The 22,546-nt window shown below is 39.3% G+C and overlaps 1 protein-coding gene across 1 annotated transcript in view; it reads right to left on the reverse strand.

The window, feature by feature from the left end:
- lrp1bb (low density lipoprotein receptor-related protein 1Bb) overlaps nt 1-22,546 on the reverse strand; it is a gene marked incomplete at both ends in the record, with an annotated part of 302,818 nt that overhangs the window by 121,552 nt on the left and 158,720 nt on the right. Inside the window, 6 exons of the mRNA XM_080038312.1 lie at nt 715-912; nt 5,324-5,569; nt 10,802-11,002; nt 16,133-16,315; nt 17,751-17,921; nt 18,089-18,169. Coding sequence (XP_079894438.1) covers nt 715-912; nt 5,324-5,569; nt 10,802-11,002; nt 16,133-16,315; nt 17,751-17,921; nt 18,089-18,169 — 1,080 coding nt within the window. The remainder of the gene's footprint in view (nt 1-714; nt 913-5,323; nt 5,570-10,801; nt 11,003-16,132; nt 16,316-17,750; nt 17,922-18,088; nt 18,170-22,546) is intronic.

Below are 22,546 nucleotides of genomic sequence, written 5' to 3' on the forward strand. Positions count from 1 at the left end.
ATTAGGTTAAGAGCTCGTTTAGAGTACCTTTTCATGATATGCTAATTTTTTGAGATAGGAATTTGGGGTTTTCATGAGCTGTATGCCAAAATCATCAGTATTAAAACAACAAAAGACCTGAAATATTTCAGTTGGTGTGCAATGAATCTAAAATATATGAAAGTTCAATTATTATCATTACATTATGGAAAATAATCAACTTTATCACGATATGCTAATTATATGAGAAGGACCTGTATATATAATGTAGCTGTTTACAATTACTCTCGGGTTATGTGGGTCTCACAAAAGGCCGGAATAGGTGAAGCTAAGAGGCAATTTTTTTTCAGCTATGCCAAGGGAAATCAAGGCACTGAACCCTGGGACTGTACTGTCACTCGCAGCAACACAGAGCAGAGGAGAAGGTCCGATTCATTCTTTTCAGCGGGTGAGATAATGTACTACAACAGTTGAAGACTTCTGGTGCCGCAGTATTTTTCAACCTGATCGTCTTCAGATAGGTTTTCAAAGGGGAGACATTATCAACTCACAGTATCAGAGGCGAGCACGTGTACAGACGGAAGAAATAAAACAGAGCGTTATCAACAGCAGTGTCTTAGACTTAGACAAGCCGAACGTGACTTCCCCTTAGCTAATACATCACAACAGTGAGCAGATATGAAGCAAATGTTTGTATATGTGCGTGTGTGTGTGTGTGTGTGTGTGTGCTCGTACCGCCAGACTCGGAGAGCCTTCCTCTGTAGATCTTATCCTCCACCACATCCGTCCAGTAAAGGAGGCTGCGATTAAAGTGGAAGTCTAGTGCGATGGTGTTCCTCAGGCCCGGCACCAGCAGGCTGTAGTCCCTCTTGTGAAGGTCTATCCGTCTTATCTCGTGCCGGATTGAGAATATGATGAAAGCCTCAAAGGGATCTGGACAAAGGGAAGGGTATGAAACAGTCAACCATTTGTCTTCAGGATTGATGTTTGGTGTCAGGGATTTCATCCACACTGTGTGACATCATGTACAGTATCGGACATTCTGAGAAAAAGAAAGTGATTTGCAGTTCCCAGGAAAGCTACAGCGGCCATCTTCCGCTTCATCATGAAAGTAGGCACATTGCTTGTTTAAATATTTGTTTCAGCTGCTCTTAGAGTAATATATTGCCATTTTTCCTTAATAATGCTACATTGTGCAGTGTGCTCTGAAAATAAATGGACTTCCAGACTTCCAGCTAAGGCTGGAAAGATATTTGATCACAGGAAACCCTTAACCCATTGATGACTATGGCAATCTAGGATGCATGTCCTTAATGCCTGAGGGTTTTCTGAAAAAATAGTACGAATTGTCAAGTCTACCAAAACCTTAATATCTAAGCCTGTGTAGCACATAGAAACATGAAATAAAATACATTTAAAAGTTAAGGTTCACAGGTTTTATTTAAACATGCTCCCTTAGCGCTTACAAACCAACAAATATTTCAAAAAATCGTCAAAATTAGATGAATTAGAAAATTATTAAATATTGTTAATAAATAGATGCAATGTGTTGTGTGATTTTCGTCAGTAGTCTATAGTGGACCTTGATTCTGCGCACCAAACGCCACTAACTGTTCTGTCGCCGACATAGCTGGCGTATTTTTTTTATTATTTTGTTTAATTTTTAAATTTTTAATTTTTTTGATTGACATGATTTTCGGCAAACCACACAACTTTTGGGTGGTCACGTGGTCTTAAAAAAATCAACAAAACCCACCGCATGTGTATTTGAACCAATGACAGTGCATTCTATGCTGGGAATGCCATGAAAATTAGATAAAGTAATAATGCTGCGCGACGCAGCATCAGGCAGGAGAGCCAATGTGGCATCGCGCAGCAGCCGTCATCAATGGGTTAATGTAAGCATGTAGAATGCATCAATAACTTGCATAAGCCATACTTAAGGGATCTAAATTGGCCTGTAAACCTACCCAGCCCGAAGCTCTACTTGATGCTAGCCAAATGGTTGCTGCTCCTTAAAACCCATAAGGACCCACGGTGACATCCAGGTTACACACACTTTGAATGTCCCAAAATTTTCCTCATACAGGTTTACTCATTAAGTCCCTTAGTGACATATACTCAACATCCTGGTGTGGTTGTCATGTGACAGCCTTGTGACTGTGTCAGGAAGTGACTTCCCAAAGATTGCAGAGTGACAGCTGCACACAATTAGAGAAATTAGCAAATTTCAAAAGCTTGTTTTTTGTTACTAAAGGTGAGTTAAAACCCATTTAACACTTCTAATGCTTTAAAAGGGTGTACTGGATTACATTTAACCCAGTCTGACCATATTTCATTAACAACTTTATATAGAACAAGTTAGGTAAATATCGCTGTGACGTATACGTCACATCGGGCAGTGAGCCTCAAAATAGTCATAACAATTTGGAGTGACGTATTTGTCACAATAACAAAAATGGTAATAAGCTAATCAATTAATTTTAGTTTTTCATTTATTTTGAATTAATAAATGTTCTTTTGCTAAATTCAAAGTACATTTGAACAAATCTAAACAAAAATGAATGACAACACATTGTAATATTAGGGTTCAAAAAAAAAGTTTGGATAATATTTTGGATAAAAAAAAAATTTAAATTTCCAAAAAAAATAAAAATAAATGAGAAAACATCAGAAATGTGTTCTATGTGGTCTACTTAGTCTGTGTTCCATCCCTCATATTTTTCCTATAAGTAGAACTGGGTGCGGGTTCTTATGGATTAATGATTACAAATGACATGCTATTGAATTAATAACAGCTTTGTCCTTTGAATTATGCAACCTATACTGTATACGTTCTGTCCAGCTTCTGGGGAGCTAATGAAGCTAAAGCTGCTAAATATAATACATAATAATACCTCAATGTGATGTTTGTGATGTTTTTGCACTCAACAAGGACTGCACTTAATTTAGTTGTACCTGTTACAATGATAATGAAGATAAATATATTCTATTCATCCCCAGATGATGACATGACACTAACATATAGATAGTTTTTTTTTATTACTAGCAGCATGGGTTTACTTGACATAAAGAGTGGATATATCAGTTTTATTTGCCCTGCTCAACAAAGCCAGTATGTGTTTGCTCGTTGGAGACCCCCAAGTACAAAAGCAACGGGAAACATACACATTGTAGGACTTTTGTATGGTAGGTATTTTGACATGTCACAGAAGGAAAATCATCATTATAACAATGGGTGAATTCTATTAAGCTGCCTCCATTTCAGGTCCTGGTATTGTTGATGCTGGCTCACTGTTACGCGGCCATGAGTAGCTGTACCACAACAGAACAGAGCCATTGTGAATCAGTTATCAGTACAATCCTTTGTGTGATTGAATTCTATCAGAATATAGTGGAAATGTGTTGTGGTAGTTTTTATAAAGTAAAGTATGTGGGGATTTGGACCAGTCAACCTTAATTGAATTCTATATACGTGTGTGTGTATATATATGTATTTCCTTCAGCTTGCTCCATATTTCTGATTAGGGTATACTTCCAAAGATACCTTACTGGTTTAAACCACCATGTAGCATCAATAGCATCCAACTCAATTTGTTGCCCAGCACTTTGGGAATGAACACTTTTTATTTTTCCATTTCCTGAAAAAGTACATCTACTGTATTTGTAGGTGGTCTTTCATTTTTGAGAAATCCATTCTGTTACATCTCTAAGAAGTTGCTAAATCTAGAGACAGATACTAAAGCCATGGCAACAGCTCCTACATACTGTAAGCATTGCCCACTCAGCCAGAGCTCAATCAGTAAGGTTTATATTTCTGATAATGTTTGTCCAACTAAAACGTTGTCTTACACATTTTAACTATGAATTAGTTAACACACAGAACCAACAAACACAACATTATATAGACAGCCTTTTTTTTCTATCCTTATTTTCACAGCACTGTAGAACATGATATTTCAGGGAACACAACTATTGGCAAACAAATGCAATTAAAACATTGCCCACTCCTCAATAACACATGTGTGTGTTGTCACTAAACTAGCTACAATGCTATACCGAAAAAGAGAGATTTGTACTTTTTTACATTTGTTTTTTTTTATAACTGAGCTGTGCAAAGGGAAGGCAGGAGTTGATGTGTGCTTGTGACATGAAAGAGAATCCAATAACACCGTTTCTCAAGATTAAATTGGAATGTTTGTGTTCCTATGTAAAAATTGGATTTCTGCTGAAGCTGTACAATTCTGATCAGCAGCTCTCAGAGAAATGTGTGTATTCTTTGCCTGCGTTAATGTAAGATTAGAGCTGCAATGGCCATCCATCTTGGAGTGAAATGGGGGAAGCGAGTAATCAAAACGAGGTCCATAAATCTGAATGTGACAAGCCAACTGCATGTGTGTGTAACTATTGTATTTCAAGTGGTTACAGAGCGGCCCCATCACACAGATTATTCAACAACAGAGTGGTAGAAAGGTTTGAATTTATGGTATTTTACACTGGCAAATCACTTGTGTTTGTATGGGATTAGGCCTGAAGGTCTACACACCTGAATGAAGCAACAACACTCTGGAAGGTTGAGGAGGGAGAGTATTCATCCCTCATCCCTTCACTCACAATCAGTACAGATAGAAACAGACAGCATGTGTTGCTTTACATTTGAACACTGATTGAGTTTGACCTGGCATTGACCTGGCATTGACAACCTTTCCATTCTGTAGCTTGACTTTTTATAGGTTTCCTGTCTAGGATCTCTTATCTATCAAGGCCATAACTCCAACTCACATTTTTTTTTATTAAAGGCACCAACACTGCAAGAATACAGTCTACATGGTTTCTGCAGGCTTCAACAAGTTCAATGTAACTTTTTAAGACATTATCAATGCAATACAGTATACAACCTAGTTCACATTCACACTGGCAAAGGAAACAACGTTTAAGCATATACATTTTTTTGACGTTTCCCCAAACATTTCCAAATGAAATGAATGTATTGCCATTCAACATGTGTTTTATGGTTCTATGTTGGGTTTTTTAGTTGCTACAGTGTGATACATTTAAAAGTGGGACTGAATTGAAAACCTTATAAAACTAGTGTTACTTCATAATCCAAACCATTTTAAGAACTGTCAACATCACATTAAAGACATTTCTAGACATGTTAAGTCCATACATCTAAATGATTTGATTTAAGACATTTAAAGGACCAGCAAAAACACAGGTCTAAAAGCCATGATTCCAACCCTGAAAATACAATGCTTTACTATTACACTAATATTACTGAAGACAAACGAACCAAGAGCAATACTGAAGCAAACACTGAGAAACTAGCTATAGGGTCTATTACCTGTGCTGTGACAGCTGTCCCCGTCTGGATCCAGGGTCCAGCCTGGATAACAGGAGCATTTGACTGTGGTCTTGTACTGCTCACACACCTGGCTGCACTTGAGGTGGCGGCTGCAGTAGTCCACCACCTGACATGTCTTGTTGCTGGAGTCCAGGTGAAGGCCGGGGGGGCAGAGACACACCACTCCTTTACCTGGTGCCACGGTGCACTGGTGACTGCAGCCCCCTCGCGCTACCAGACACAGATCTGGGGTCAGGAAAAGGACAAACAATTTAGAAACTGTACATAGACACTGGAGGGGAGGCGGACACCTAAAGCCCCTATCTCACTGGGCTGCGACTGTTTGCGACTAGTTGGAGACACAACATTGCGACAAAATATGCCAATTTGCGACAATTTTCACTTGCAGTCTCACTGAGTTGCTACTTACGACCCGTTTGCGAATGGGAGGTCGCATTTATGTCTCACGAACGTCTGGCGAGTGTCGCACGAACGGAATGTCAGTCTCATTTTTGTCTCAAAGCAGTCGCAATTTAGTTTCATATGTCGCCAAACACTCGCCAAACCCTCGCAAAGTTGTCTCACACTTCTGGCACTTTCTGACTCGCGGAGACTAAATTGAGAACGGTTTGCGACGCGTGCGACACACCTGCGACGACTCTGAGACTATTTTGAGACTGATTTGTCGCACACTTTTTTTGAACATGTTCAAAATTCATGCAACAAGACTGCGCGGCTCTGCGACTCATGCGAGGAAATTGAGACCTCCGCGAACGTTTGGAGACAGTTTAGAGACTCGTTTGCGAATGCAGTCTCCAACTTGTCGCAAACAGTCGCAGCCCAGTGAGATAGGGGCTTAAAGGAGCAGTTGTGTGGTGACTTTTTAAGATAGCAATATATGACTATCTTAAAGCCCCATGTAAATCCAAAGCCACAAAATCCTTCTAACTAGGCCTATTTCATTTTGGGAGTTAGTTGCATGATAGTAAGCATCTGAAAAGAGTTGAGCACATTTATCAATCCAAAATAAAGATAAAGCCATTTAAGTTTGATAAACCTTACAGAAATTCGGTTAAGATAAGGCGGGCTATGCTCTGGTTATGACACAATAAGTGTTTTCAACCAATCACGGCAGTTCTCCACTTGAACGTTCTATAAAAACAACGAGTGTTGCCATAGATACCATTTGATACGGCCACACTGGCACAGTCCTGTCAACAGGTCTATACAGTAAAGCAGCTGTTTTACCTACCTTTTATAATATGCATGAACAGTTATCACAGAATTTTTTTTAAAGCTTTTTGAGAGACTCAAATTTGATATTGTATACTGCTTTTTGTTTTTACTCTTTTAGACCAGGTTTACAGAGGCTTTAAAGACACAATCATTTAATGAAATGTAACATGTTTGAACATCATATCGACAGATAACCTTAGTCAAGCAAAAGTCTGAATCTAATGAATCTAAAGGTGTTGTAGAATGGGAACACCTTGATAGAGCAGGTATACTCTGGGGATGAATGGCTTTTATTTGCACCACCGCTTCAAAAGCAAGAGAACATTTTGTTCCTTTAAAAACGTTTTTTTATAAAAACAGACAACTCTTGAAGTCATGCTGTTTTTATTTTGAGAGTATTTCTGAGAAGAATATGGGTACAGAATTAAACAGCCTTTCAAGAGTAGACACGAACAACATTGGAGTTGCGATATGTGGCCACACACTTGATAATGGTGAACGTGATTCCTGCAGAGCTGTTGCAAAATCAATCAGACCCCCTCAAGGTCCCTCTGAACACATAATTGTCTACGAGTAGGGGCTGAAGCCTTTCCTTTTACAACATAAGACTGGAATGGCCCTGTAGGGTCCGCTGAGGCTTTGGTTAGTGGTGCTCTCCAAAATGAACCTCCATGTTTACACTGCTCACTTCAAGAGATTAGATGTCAGGAGGCTAGTCACAGGAGATCATTGTGTGGCCTCTCAAAGCGGGGAGGGGCCAAACACTCGCACATTTGCCATTGTCAGGAAGTCATGTTCGGCCCCTTTGGTCTTCATAACAACCCAAAGCAGTAACTAGCCAGGCTCAAAGCTGCTGAACCTGAAGGGAAAGGTGTAGCAGGACCCCACATGGGAGGTATTCTTTACCATCCTGTGTTATAACATACGAGGGAAAATGACAGTAAGAGTGTGAGCGCGAATGCCTCAACGTGGACCCCTATGGTGAAAATCGAAGGTGTTTCATCCTCTCCAGTTATTTTTTTTTGTGTTGTAAATGATGAGGGACGAAATGGCTATATTTAAACACAGAGGTGCAAAGGGAAATGTGCCTTGTTCTGTTCGTCCAAATGTGTCTCACCAAGACCCGTGATTCTATCATCGCAAGAAATGGCAAACAAAGAGAGTCAAACACAATGGAAGAATCACCACATCCAAAACACTCACTGGCCCCAGAAGGGCATTAGTTATGACAGATAGTGTTTGTCTTTTGCGTTTGGAAGTTATTATTCATTTTTTTTAAGGTATTTTTTTGGCATTTTTTATGCTTTAGTGATAGTGTAGAGACAGAGTTGAAAATGGGGCAGAGAGGGGAGTGACATGCAGAGAACGACCGCGGGCTGGAATCGAACCCAGGTCCGCCGCTGGCCGAGGCCCATGGGGGGGACGCCCTACCAACTGAGCTAAGGGCGCCCCCTGGAAGTTATTATTCTTCCCCCAAAATATATTAAAAGCAGCTACAGTAAGATTGAAAGGTATTGATAAAAAAAGATTCCAATTTAGAAATATTTATAGCTTATCAAAGTTAAAAGAAATCCATGAATATTGTCATACTTCCCAAAACCTTACTTGTCATTCCTTCATTGAAAGTTTTGATATGAGCAGAACTGATGACTGTTTGGGACATACTGAGCATACAGCTGGAAGCTTAACAGACGGGTCATTATGCCTATTTGTCTATTATGTATCGTCTTACAATTGGACTATTGAAATCTATTGTCTTTTTGCTACAATATTACTTTAACATATTTGTTGTTGGTGTTTTTGGTATTCTGTGTAAGGTTACATGAGGATGTAGTTAACGAGGCTATTAAAAGAGCTAAATATTTACACATTGCATCAAATTTAGATATACTAGTGCAGTGCCCGTAGGAAGCGGGTATTAACGTATGCATGCTTTAATGCAACCTGTCTCTGAAAGTGGGACACAGAAACAGATGTAGCCTACACACAGGCAGTGTCACACAGTCATTGAAATGGCTGTCGCATCACCAATGTCACTTTTGGTCTATCTTTAATATTTTTTGCGCCATATAATCCTCAACTTCTGATATAAAATATGATTACTTCTACATACAAACACTTCAAAATCAAGCATGCACACCTTTGTGCCGTGCGCAAGCAACATCCGGAAGCTCAGGCCGATCTGACTAAAACTCTGTGAGATATGCGAGCCACAGGAACACAGACAGACAGACAGACAGACAGACACACAGACAGACAGATGTTTCTTGCTTTATAGATAGATTCTAAAGCAATATATTTTTAAGTTCAAATGTATCATAAGAGACTTTCAAAAGAGAGCAATGGCAAATTGAAAAGTATTTTGTGAGGTTTTCAAAAGTAAATATTCAAAATGAAAGTGTAAAACCTATTTGTAAAAATAAAGATCTACACTATCAAACACATTAAAAACAACAATGGCTGCTTCTTAACTCTGAACAACAACACATCAAGTGGGCTTTGTGGTGATGCCGATATTGGATGGGATCGGTCCCATCTCTCATTGTCAATGAGACAATTCAGCTACTGTAAGAACTACTGTAGGAACTATATACAATAGCTCAAATCACCAGGCAATGAGCGTTTGATAATCTGTCCAAATGATTTTGTGTAATTGTGAGGTTGTTTTTTGTAAAAAAAACCTTTAGTTCCAATGAAGGACAATCCTAATGCTACAGAAAACCATTCTATTTTTGACAATACAAGTTTGTGAAAAGTCTGAAAGTCCAAAGCAAGAAGGAAGCTACTGTGTGAGCTACTTTGCTTGGTGGGAGAAGAACGTGACTGGCCTGAACAGAGCCTAGATTGACCTCATTCCAAACAAACACCTTTGGGACGAGCCGCAACACTGACACTGAGCTTAACCTCCAAAATAGTTCTATAGAGCCTTCCCACGAGAGTGGCTGCTGTTTGGAGCAGCATATTAATGTCTATAGTGGAGGAAAGACATGTTCACCAATCGCAGCCATTGACACTAACGGTTGCCCACTTGCCCGGGTCAAGTGAAAATAATGTTCGGGCAAGTTGAGATTGCTTTTTGATTGCCCGGACAGGCAAGTGGATATTAGAGGGGTTGTCAGTAGTCTAGGCTATTTATTCATGTGTTTTAGAGTCTGCAAAAAAAAATGTTCCCGCTAACCCACACAAAATAGATATGCTATGTATATTTGCAATTGAGCAGCTGCGCGCGGCAGTACGTTAGGTAACGCCGTTATTTTTTCAGTAACGGGGTAATCTAACTAATTACTGTTTCCGTCGTTATCGTTACTGAACGTTAAATGCGGTGCGTTACTATGAATTGATTGAATAAACTGTGTAATCCGAACGCACCCCTGGCTCCTTACTACACAAACCATGAGGAGACCGGTGGGTTAACAACAAGATAAATTGTTATTTCTGTGTTTTAAGATGTGTTTTATTCAGTGTGGATGACATTATAACTGTCAATTAGCTCCGTCACGTCAGTCAGCCGGAGCGCCTGTTTAGTGAAGTTTCCTTTCTCTCTCTGTTGTGTGAGCGTGCAAGTTGCACTTGTAACCACCTATCAATCCACGGTTGAAACTGAGTGTGTTGCTTTTGTGAGTAAGTTCTTGGATTTTCCCGATCTCTATTATAAATTATATAATTTATGCACATTATTAAACGGCCGCGATTCGCGGGTCGCAACAGCTGTTTAACGTCAAAGAATATTTACTTTTGTTGAGAACAAAATAGCCTACTTGAAGTGCAGGATAAAACTCTTATCTTGCTGTCTGTTTATGTGCAATAATTAGGCTATCGAAGGTTATGTAGCATACACGTAGGCTACTTGTTTGTTCTACTCATTTCAACTGACTTGTGAAAACTGCTTAGAAAAATCCAGATTCTTTGACATAGGCCTATAGCAATTTTTTTACAGTAGGCCTAACGCAAATAGTTACTTTCCCTGGTAACTAATTACTTCTATTAGAAAGTAATTCAGTTACTAACTCAGTTACTTTTTTGGAATAAGTAGTGAGTAATTATAACTAATTACTTTTTTAAAGTAATGTTCCCAACACTGATAACTAAGCATGTACAGTTAATTAATGCTTAATAAGCAGTAACTAACCATTATTAGCATTAACAACGCATTAATTATAAGTTAATTAATGTACCCTTGCTGTAAAGTGGTACCGGAACATTTTAAAAAAAAGGACACAAACTGACAAAACAAATTTTTACCGCAGATGGGTCCTTCGTCGGAGCGGTCGGGACAGTCCACCTTGCTGTTGCAGATCTTATCAGGGGTGAGGCAGAGCGACGTGTCATTGGCACAAGGGTACTTTGGAGGTTTACACACGGCAGACTCACAGGACTCTTCGTCTGAGCGGTCCTCACAGTCTATGTCCCCGTCACACACCCAGCTCTTTGTGATACACTTTCCTGTAGAGAAGAAGATGTGGAAACAGGCAGTATTAACTTTATAGGCACTTATTTCAAATTAGAAATGAACAGTTACGAGTTTCTACGGCAGTTCGGACTATGTCATCGTATTGTAGTGTCAATTCATTTGACTGAGGTGATATAGAGTTCCTTGATTTAAAGGTGGAGTACGCGATTCTGGAGAACGTGTGTTGTCGAGATCGCTTTTTTTGCCAAAATCTGTGAATATCCCCTCATCATGAACGGCTACCTGTACATACTGTGTGTGGGCTGAAAAATAATCTGGTGTTTATTCACATTCCATATAGGCTCTGTGAATGGACATGTAAAGAAAGGGTATGTTAACCAAGGGGGCCCACCGTAGCTAGAAACATGCCGGTTTACAGAGCCTAGTAGGCTGTGTATTAACACATGGATTTTTTTTAAGCGTACACACAGTACGGAAATCGTGAGGAGATATTCACCGATTTTGACAAAAATGTAGTTGACAGCAAGCGTTCTCCAGAATCGCTGACTCTTCCTTTAATTTACTGCAATTTAACTGGTACGTTGAGTGCTTACACTTTCCACTAAGCATTGAATAAATTACACAAATTAGAAAGATTATGTTATCACTAATTTCGTCATTCATATCTTTAGAATAAATATTACATAACAAAAAAATGGCAAGCTTTTACCCCAGAAAGCCTCAATCAACAACAGAGTGATAAATGTTGACTTGAAAAAATCCACACCAGATCATAATTCCTCACACTCACACTCTGATATGTATACACGTGGTTAATTTGTAATCCCCTCACTGTGCAGGGTAGAAAGACTTAGGTGACAGTGTTGAGGGGGAGAGGAAAGAAAAACAAGATAGATATGAGGATGTATCATTTTTGACCTATGGTGAAACTTATTAGCATCATATTCAAAGGTGTCAATGCACATGTGAAGTCAGACATGCCACTTTGGATTGACTTGTAATGCCAGTGCAAAAAAAACAAGCTTGTGTGCTGTTCAAGTGTGTGAGTGCTTAAATATGGATGACACTTGGGGCACAGAAATGTTCTATTTTAAGTGAGTGTTTGTAGTAACGCACATGGACAATCATTTTAATGATTCATGTAACTCTATTAACCAGTCTTGATTCTGGTATTTTAACCTTAAATGACATGAGCTAGAAGCTAATGAGTTTGTGAGTGTGTGTATCTGTACAGAGAAAATGAGGGGATGAAGATGAAAAAAGAAATTATATTCTTGGAGTGGTGGGGAAAAAAGTGAGTGTGTACTTCAGAGTGGGTCTACTTAATTTAGCTTGCTTATTATTTCAAGTGGTAAATACATGTTCCATCCAAAAATATAGAAGAGCTCAAATATTAAATGGGTTTCATCTTTAATTCAACACAAATGCAGCATATCCACAGATGGATTTCCAAACTGAGCAGGTCATTTCTTAATAATGTTGGGCACAGCTCTACGCATAGCTGAGGATGTATATCTAAATGAAATGTGAAATTCAATTTGATGTTAACACTTTATTATGAAAAATAATTCTGCTGCTATTCAGGAGAGTTGCTAATCGAAAATAGCCAGGCACTGCTAATACGACTAGTCATGACTCATGATTGAGACAAATATGGTCAAGGTAAAATAACTGTTACTCACCAATACCAACACCACCAGTACAGAACACTTATCTTAACCACTGAAAGCATACTAAACATGTAATACATGGCCATGAAATGTACCTGGGTGCATACTAGTCATGGCCTGGAGGCGCTGACTGTTCTAAAATCCCATCCATTTTGCATTTCATTTTGCTTGAGGCAGCGATCTTGGACTGAGGTTGTGAACATTGGATGCTCTGCCAAACCCCAAGAGGGACATTCTGAGGTTGAACAGTAAGCACATATCAAAAAGGGGCCTGCAACTGATCTGCTTCTTGGAGCTACTGAAATGTAGCCTATTGCACCATTTGCCTGACTAAGGTTTTGCCCCAAAACCTGGAGGCCTGGTCAAGTCAGTTGCACTGGTAAATGATTGGCCACAAAAACAAAGGATTTACCAGCCACCATATCAATATGTCTTTATATGTACAACACTATCATATCTTGATCCATCATTGGAATGGCTCACAGTTCATAGTTCAATCTCAGTTGTTCAATATACTATAGTAAATTGTACACTCTTTCAACCTCGAACCAGTTCTCCTTTACCCAAGTTTTTACATTTTTCTCATAAACAAGAAAATAAAAAAAGCTATTTTAGGAACAAGTGTAAGCCGCTGAAATAGTGCTTTTATACTCAGGAAACTTGAATGGTCTTATTATTTGAGCAAGATACCTGCTCCATTCCAATACATAAAAGGATATATTGGAGGTTCCTTTCACATTGACAACAAATAACTCCTCACATTTTCATGTCTGATTTGCTTTCTCACCAGCCATGTTCTAAATCTCATGTCATTTCAGTTCTGTCACTTTCCCTATCAGTCTTGTAGTATATATAACGGCCAGTTGACATGTATTGGCCTGCCCCCTGTCTGGATAACTTTACTTGGTTTTCTTTGCCTGTCGTAAGTGTAAATGTGAAGTTTTGCTTGTGTCGTGTTGCTCTCTGAGTCGTGAGTCTGGATTCAGACCTGTTTCCACTTCACAAGTCCATTTCTATATTAGCTATAGTAGCTGATATAGTAGCTACAGTATATCCAAGTCTTTACTTAGCCTTGCTCCGTTTGAGCTTTCTTGACATGTTTCCAACAAATGTTTTTTCAGGACACACTTAACAAATACACACATGTGTGGGTGGTTAAACAAGTTGTGTTTTGTTGCATTGAGTGCAACTATTCTGCAAAGGTTGGGCATAGGTCTTTAATGAGTCTTATATCTTTCTTTTATATACTGTATATATTTTAAGAGGAGAAATAAGAATTTAATACAGATCCCTTTACTCCATCAAACATGCTAGGATGACCCCTTTTTGAAACCCTTTTGAATATTGTTGGAGAGGGCAAAATGAAGTGCAACGGTGCATGTGACACTGCAGAATTAAAGTGAATACTGTAATAATTGCGCGTGGTGCAACTAACCAATCACCACGCAGCATTGACTCCATTCTTGATCAAACTTTCAAGGGATGGGCTGAAAGCTCAAAACAGAAAGCAACTGTCCCTGCGTTCCAAACCCCATACTTACGGAAGAGGATTAGGGCCACACATACAATTTTTTTTTAGTTCTGGCTTTAAAGTCAGATTTCTGCCTTTTTTCTCAGAATTCTGAGAGAAAAAAAAGTCAGAACTATGGAATTCTGAGAAAAGTCAGAATTCTGACTTCAAACTTTATGTTTGGCCCTAATCCTCTTCCGTACATACTTCCCTACTATCTAGAGTGCCAGAAAAATATTTAGTATGTCCCAATGCATGCACGTCAATTGTAGTATGCTGAAAATACATAAATGCCCCATTAACTCCAATAGCATCTTGACATAATGAAAAAAAAACTTCCTTATCTGATTTTTTTTCTCTCCTGTGGCCCTAAAACTCTTCTGTACTTTAGTATGTAGTGTAGTAAAAAGAAAAAGTATGTGATTTGGAACACAGGGTGTATTTTTCTCTGACCTTCTTTTTTCAGGTAAAATAATGTGTAGATGCTTTATGTATGTACATGTGGAGGTTAAACAGGCCATTGTAAGTAGTATGTCCTAATAGGTTAAACAATTACATTGAAATGTCACTGCACTGTGCAATAGTGGAGAATGTTTAAGCCTTTACAGCCTGTCAGAGAGGGAAGCTTTCATGAAAGGAAAGCAAGCCATTCGGCAGCTTTGTTTATAACTGATACACACACACACACACACACACACACTCTTGAAATGAGCATGAAGATACATTCATCCTATCTTAAGACCGGAGTGGAAATTATATTTTATTTAGTCTGTCTGTTGAGAAGTTATTGTTTATTGCAGCTTTCTATGCCAAGGTTAAGTTCAGTGAAAGTCCAAGCTCATAAACTAAAGTATTTATTTTTTCCTTCTTCATAAGGAATATGTTTTGGCATGTGTTCAGTAGTATAAGCTTCAGGCTAGGTTAACATTCCAGAGGATCATGCCTTTTAGAAGGTGAAATCTTTATTTTCCGTTTTTTAATCTATGTCCCTGCTTTTATGGTAAAACATGTTTTTATTATTTACATGTTGAAATAGCTTTTATATAACACCATACTATTGTTGATAGTACACAAGTCAACTAATTTCTCTCTCTCTCTCTCCTCCATGCTCACAAAAACTATCTGCAAATGCAGGCTGAATTTAATTCTCATGCCTCTCTGGAGTGATTTTACATTATGGAACATTTAAAAGTGTCAGCTGCCTGATGAAGTAGTAGTAGTAGTAGTACAACAATGTTCATTCATCTTTATAATTAACTTACATGTTTTTGTATATTATCACTTTTCATACCTCTGAAACATGTCAAGGTACCAAAAATAATAAAAGTCTGTTTACAAAAACATTTACGCTAATGCCTTATGAAGTGTTTCTAAAATCAACACTACTACACTCAGTGCGTTTACATGCAGACTCATAATCAGGTAAATAAACGAATAAGACTTCAACAGGACTTGTAAAATGGATGTAAACACCTTTATCCGATCTACTTTGCACACAAATCTACACATTAACGGAAGGGAAGTCGGGTAAGAACACCTAGCTAACTCTTTCATAGTCGGCATTCTACCTGCATGTATACAGGATCGCATATCTCATATCGGAGTTTGCGTTCTGTGCTTGCCTGTGGAGGATTTCACAAGGAAGTGGAAGGAGACGACGTAATAAATAGTAGTGTTTTTGCCGGAAAGGAACCTGACGTGGCTCCTTTAACCACTTGTTGAAAGGGCTACAGCGCCACCTAGAATAGCGGAGTCAGCTATGCTCCGGCCATTTATCGGATATTTGAAAGGCCATGTATACTCAGACAAGTGACGCGGTCCGTTCGAGTGGCAAGTTCGGTATATGTCTTTATCCAATCTAGTTTTCCCATGGAAACGCATTGAGTGTCTTTTAAAACTTCTAGAAGTATATTACAAAGCCACATAACATGTATTCACCTCTGACCTCAGTGTGTTGTGGAGTAGGGCACTGTATTCACTACCTGTATCTTTGCAGGTGAACTTGGCCTTGGGGTCACACATTCTCTTGGTGCCCTCGCAGTCTTTCTCGTCGCTGCCGTCCTCACAGTCCTTGTCCCCGTCACATCTCCAGCGTTCTGGGATGCAGGTCCCGTCGGTGACACAGTGGAACTCCTCTCCACTGCACTCAATCACAGATGGCAGCACTGCAACAAAAGTCATTCGGCAAACTGCGGTTTAACAAATAAAAAGAGCACACTGTCACAGGGCGAAAGGCAAAGCAGTATTGAACTATAATTGTATTTACACAGCCATCTATTTCTGCTTGAAAAGGTTTTGTTTCTGCAAACAGGACATTGGGTTCGTTCTAAAGAGGGACATTATTTTTACATACTTATTTAAAAGTCTGTAGTCTTTAGGATTTTTCTGTCTTTAATGACTCTGGTCCAGGTTAAATAATATAACAAATAATAGCATTTTAACCACTACACCATTATGTTAAATGTTTCATTGCAGGTCTTGGGAGTCACCTGCGATATTCTGCTCTGATACTGAATGCATAAACCCATTTCCAGTGTGAACTGCATCACAAACTTTTTGAAATGTTTGTTGTAGCAGTTCAATATTCATGAATCATTTGATAGTATTTAAATCGTATATATTTCAATCATCAAACTGCTTCTTGATCAATGGTACATCAAAACATTTTCATCAATATAAATGTTTTTAAAGTCATAGCATTGTGCATCCAGTATAAATGATGGCGTGAATAGGATTAATCGTTTGATTTTCCACTCAAAAGACAAACCCAAAAGGACATTTCATCAACAGCAAAAGGCAGAAAGCTAAGAAGGATTCAATCCCCTGGGGCAAAATCAGATGCAGACACGGGGGAGTGGAGAAGCCTGTTTGATGAATGGTCTACACATTCTACAGACAAGCAAGTGAGCTGTGAGTTTCCAGGAGCTCGCATGAGGTTTCTGTGGTAATTACATTAAATGATTAATCTCCCGATGGTAAAATTTCCCCCGAACAGAGGTTAGATAAGATTAGAGTGTGAAAACAAAGTTATTGGCCTCACGCTGCAGAATAATTGTTATAGTAGAAATTAAAACATCTAAATTTAAACATGGATTCGAATTACAGATAAAATAATTAGTTAAATAAAAGAGATATAAGGGCAGCTACAATCGTATAAAAGGTACACGCCGACAGCTCTGCTGCAAAGGGAGATCTTTCAAATACAGACTTCATAAATATATATAGTAGGTACTAATTGGATTTATATTACTAATATTTCCACGTAGCACATGAACAATAGCAAAGGGCCTTCCAATGCGAAGGGAGGTGGGTTAGTTTACCTACATTTTGTCTGACTTAAAGCTATAGTGCATAATTATTTTTTTATAAAAATGAATTTCGGTTAAATTTCAAGCCATTGCCAAACTATTTTACACAAAGTTGATTAAGCCTATCAGCTCCACAACACACTGTCTGTATTTCTCAGTATGGCAGTGTTTACAAACTGGTGCGCCGACAGTGTTTTTGCAATGACCAGAATTCCTAATGGGGCCGTCATAAGTTACACACTATAGCTTGAACACTTCACACCATTTGAATAAGTACTGCAGGCTTTCTTACATGCTGATCCACCTCTGCAGGTCGTGTTCTCATCACTGTAGTCCCCACAGTCATTGTCCCCATCGCAGGCCCAGTGGTCTGGAATGCAGCGGCCACTTGTGCACTGGAACTGGGAGTTAGCACAGGACCGGACACAGCCCACTTCATCGCTGCCGTCTCCACAGTCATCATCTACACACAGGCAAAAAAAAACAGGAAAGGCTGATCAATGCAATTGTGAAACCACCACAAAAATGCATTGATTCACAAACTTTGAATATCCCGGACGAGCCCCCAATTTACTTTACCCCTAGACCGAACGTAACAGATGAGTATATCCATAACCTTCTTGTCCTCACCTGAATCACAATGCCACTGCGCACTGATGCATCGTCCGTTTGAACAGCTGAACTGGGTGATGGGCTCACAGGTGGGGAAGGCTGAAAAAAAGGTTTGCATACAGGGACACATCAAATACGATCCCAGGCCAAGCTCAACAACCACTTCTACCAGATACATATCCTAAAACCTGTCCATGCATACCAATGTGAAGTATTTGTCATCATCATGTTAATTAGTTGGTATAATACGTTGGAGAAAATGATATTTTAACATTATTCAAGTTGAATCAATGGGAATATAGAGCTTCGTTCACATAACTTCCTGGCATTTCTATAAAAATGTGAAATAAAGGAATTATGTGGCTGAGATTGTAGGGATGGAATCATGGTAGAGTCAGTGGAAGAGTCATCTGTAATTCTGAAGTCATTTTCTATGAATAAATATCCTCTATAAAATGTAAGCTTTTTGAAACGGGATGAAATTATGAATTTTTTTGCATGCAGTAATGTCTGACAATAGACCCCTTACCGTGTTTATCAACACGGCGGATGCGCGCGCTGCATATTTGCAGAAAGAAAAATTGTTTGGCTGGTTGCCATGGTTACCCGTTTGGTTATATTGCAGTTGTGGCGTTTCTTTATAGGTCCATGGTGCTAAATAGCGATGTTGTCAGCTTACTAAAAACAGTTTATCAGCGAGTGATAACATTGGTTATGCGGACACATTAACACTATTGAACAGGATACGTCTTAATGACCCATACGCGTTGCGGGCAGTTGAGTAGATAAATGATGAGAAGAAATGGCCCCGACGACTTCAGTGGCCGGACTGCTGTTGGAGAGTGACAGTAAAGACCGGCAGACAGATAGACAGAGAGAGGCAGAGATGCCTTTATTTCATAATTTAGCTTTTTGATTTAAAAGTGATCATAACTCGCCGTGATCATCTGTTTTTAGACTGACTCCGGCTTTAGGGGCCGTTGGGCTCACAAGCCGACCAGCTTATCAGACCAGCTGTTTGAGACGGAGATGAAAAGGAAAGTGAAACTTATGGTGGAGCAGTTAAATAGTTAAATGAATAAATATTATAACCAAACACAATAATGTGTTGTGTTATCTGCTTTAGTAGCCTACAGTAGGCTAGCACATGTCGACCCCACTCGGTTTTCGTTTATTGATTTTTCCTAAATGGTATGATTTAGCTTACTTACCGGCTACACGTGTACACGTGCAAACCCCTACTGCCTAGTCAAACCATAGAGTCAAACACAAGGGAAGAGGACGGAGATGTATAACGTCTGGGTCATTGTAAATAAGCCTACATTGCTTTCCATTGCTATAGCCTCGTCTCCGGTCACTGTCCTTATTGTAAACATTTCACAACTCATTTATGTAATTATACAGCGGTGCATTTGGGCATTTACTAGCTTTATCACCATTCAAACTAAAAATAAACGGTTTGTGCATCCAACAGCACAACAATACATGATTGTGGCTCGTGTCGCTCTTGTCTCTTTCTGCAAATGACATGCGCAGTAGAGCGGGGAGTGACGCTGTGTGACGTAGACTGGTAAGGGGTCTATAGTCCTTCCTATTGACAACAGGGTTAACATTCAGATTATTCTCTCCCTTAAAATGTAATCCTACTGGATGAAGCTCATATGAGAGCCATGAGGGCCATGAGGCTTTAGGATGCTAAATGGTACTAAAAGCATGTAATGTAAATGTCTGTCCCAAATTCAATGGCAATCTACCTTATAGTTGAGACATGTCAATACAGGCATTGCTTCCATATGCACATAGTTATTATATGTGGTAATGGATTGGATTTATTTAGCGCTTTATTTCCCTGCGACTCAATGCGCTTTACAGGGTTCCAGGTTCCATTCATTCACACACAGTCATACCGGTGGTCATGGAAGTAAATGAGTGTCATCGGATTTTGAAAATAAAAAGCCATTGAATTTTAAGCACTGAATATTTATGCATTGAAATAACGTATCTGAATTTTTTGCAGCATTAAAATAATGTATCTGAATTTTTTGCCTCTGAATTTAACTCATTACATTTTAAACAACTAATTTTCACCTTTATTTTACAATGTTCTCAAATTCAAAATCAAATATTCAACGTTAAAAAATTCAACGTGACAAATTCAACCGCAAAATCCCATGTATGAAATTCAGAGTAAAACTTTGGGGACCCAAGGAAGAGCAATCGATCATAGATGCTAGATCTCGTTCAAACAAAGAGAGCCAGTGGAAATATTAGCTTGTTGCCTTGGATACCCCTGACTGATGCAGGAAGGCAAATCAGGTTTTAGCTATGTCAAACGGCAACGCATGTAACGATGGTGCTTGGGTGAGTACAAACATGTTTCTATATAGGGAAGAATATAATGGCTATCAGCATAGACGTCGATTACGGGGGGGATGGGGGGTACATGTACCCCCCACTTTTTGTCAAGACTCATTTTGTCCCCCCCACTTTTTAAACCGGACATGGAGTGCGTCCAGCCGTATTAAAACACAGCGTTAAGGTCTCTCTCTCTCTCTCTCTCTCTCTCTCTCTCTCTCTCTCTCTCTCTCTCTCTCTCTCTCTCTCTCTCTCTCTCTCTCTCTCTCACTCTCTCTCTCTCTCTCTCACACACACACACTAGTTTGCACACCAGAGAAAACATGCTCCGAAGTCTCCGCTAGTTTGCACACCAGAGAAGACTGATGCATTTCAATCAGCAGCAGAGAGACAACGGCGAGTGGCTATAAGTGTCCCGTTGTGAAGTGTAAACTGTAGGGATTTACCATCCTCTATGCCCACTAATGACTGTTAATGTAGCGGACACTAACAGCAGCTTGTGTCGCGGCACATGGATACTGACGATGTTGTTTACAGTGACGTGCGGTCCCGTGTGCAAAAAAATAAAATAAAATAAAATATTTTTTTTATTTAATAAACTTATATTTGTATTATTACTGTAACTGTTAATTATTTCGATCTTTACATGTAATCCGCGATTACTTTAAAAAAGTGTAGACGTTTTGATTCGAAACGTGGCAGTTAGTAAGTTATGCCAAAAAAATATTGTGCCTTTGCTGTTTCCCATTCATTGTGTACGGCAAAGAATCAGTGCCTTTGCGCCTATTCATTGTGGACGGCAAGAAAAAAGTTTTCGCGCATGCGCACTTGATTCTGTATTATTTAACATGTACGCAAATAAGCATAATTCTTTGTGCCTTTTTTACGTAAATGGTATGCCACATAAGCCTTTACATTACATATCATTCATGGACCAATTAAAATCGAGATATTACTAGACATTTACGCAGCTTAGGCCAACGTCATTACGTTGGCTATGCTCATTCACGTCGCATTACCCCCGCGGATTTTTAAGTCAACATTGCAGCTGCCGTGCCTGCAGATATTTCAGACTGGAGGAATTTTAACAAATTGGATTATAATTTAAAAAGGAACAGAATGAATAGCAAGAGAAAGGCCTGCGCCAGCCTTGGACGGTGTACAGCAGCAACAGGGACAAACAATGTTCGAGCATTTCAAACGGACAGGTAGCCTACATGAACGGAAGGATGCTAGCTAGCTGTGCTGTCAGTCAGACTGTCACTGGATTACTATCGTCTTGCTTATTTCTACAGCCAGGGAGTCAGATTGGTGAGTCAGAAACTTTTTTGGGGTTTATTTAATAATAAAGTTGGATGAATTGATACCGAGTGCAATCCATTCTGCATTTTATATTCAATTGAGCAGTTGTGTTTTCATTGTTACTGACGGACAAACTAAGCTCTGCAATGTGGATAAATGGTTACATTCTGATGCTGGACAGGTCCATGGGACATATGCTACTGGTACTTTATCTATTAAGATAAAGTTTATGGAGTGGAGTTGCCATCAGTTATGCTGTAGTCCTACATAATGATGAATGCTGTCTTTTATTTTTAAGTTGAATAGAAGTAGTACCGGTAGTTTGAATCGGCGAAGGTTTGACTTGTTGCCTTACGTTTTTTCGGCCCTCGGTGTGAGGGACGGGTCCGTTAAGTCGATGGATGCGATGTTTAATCATTTAGACCAAACTACAGTAGGCTACGGGCAAACCTGAAGTCACCGTCGTGACATTTCATATACGTCCCGTCTGTGTGTGTGTGTGTGTGTGTGAGTGAGTGAGTGAGAGAGAGAAAGAAAGGGAGGAACTTATTTGAAATCGGCCGTGCGTGCCTGTTTGTTGTTTATTGTTTTTGATTTAACAATATATAGGTTTAGAGAAATCTGGCTTTCAGAACTCAGTGCCTACCCACTCACTGACCTCACCGCACGTCACTGGTTGTTTATCAAGAAGTAATTGAAGCTGATCATGGCTATGCTACTAGCTAGGTTGCCATGGAGACCGAGGCGGAGTAATATTGTTGTGCGACAGTCCAGCCGTGCTTCGGCTCGATGTGCTCAGTCGGAACTACCTTCCCAAGC

The sequence above is a fragment of the Ammodytes marinus genome (genome assembly GCF_949987685.1).
Source record: "Ammodytes marinus genome assembly, chromosome: 12".
Taxonomy (NCBI): domain Eukaryota; kingdom Metazoa; phylum Chordata; class Actinopteri; order Uranoscopiformes; family Ammodytidae; genus Ammodytes; species Ammodytes marinus.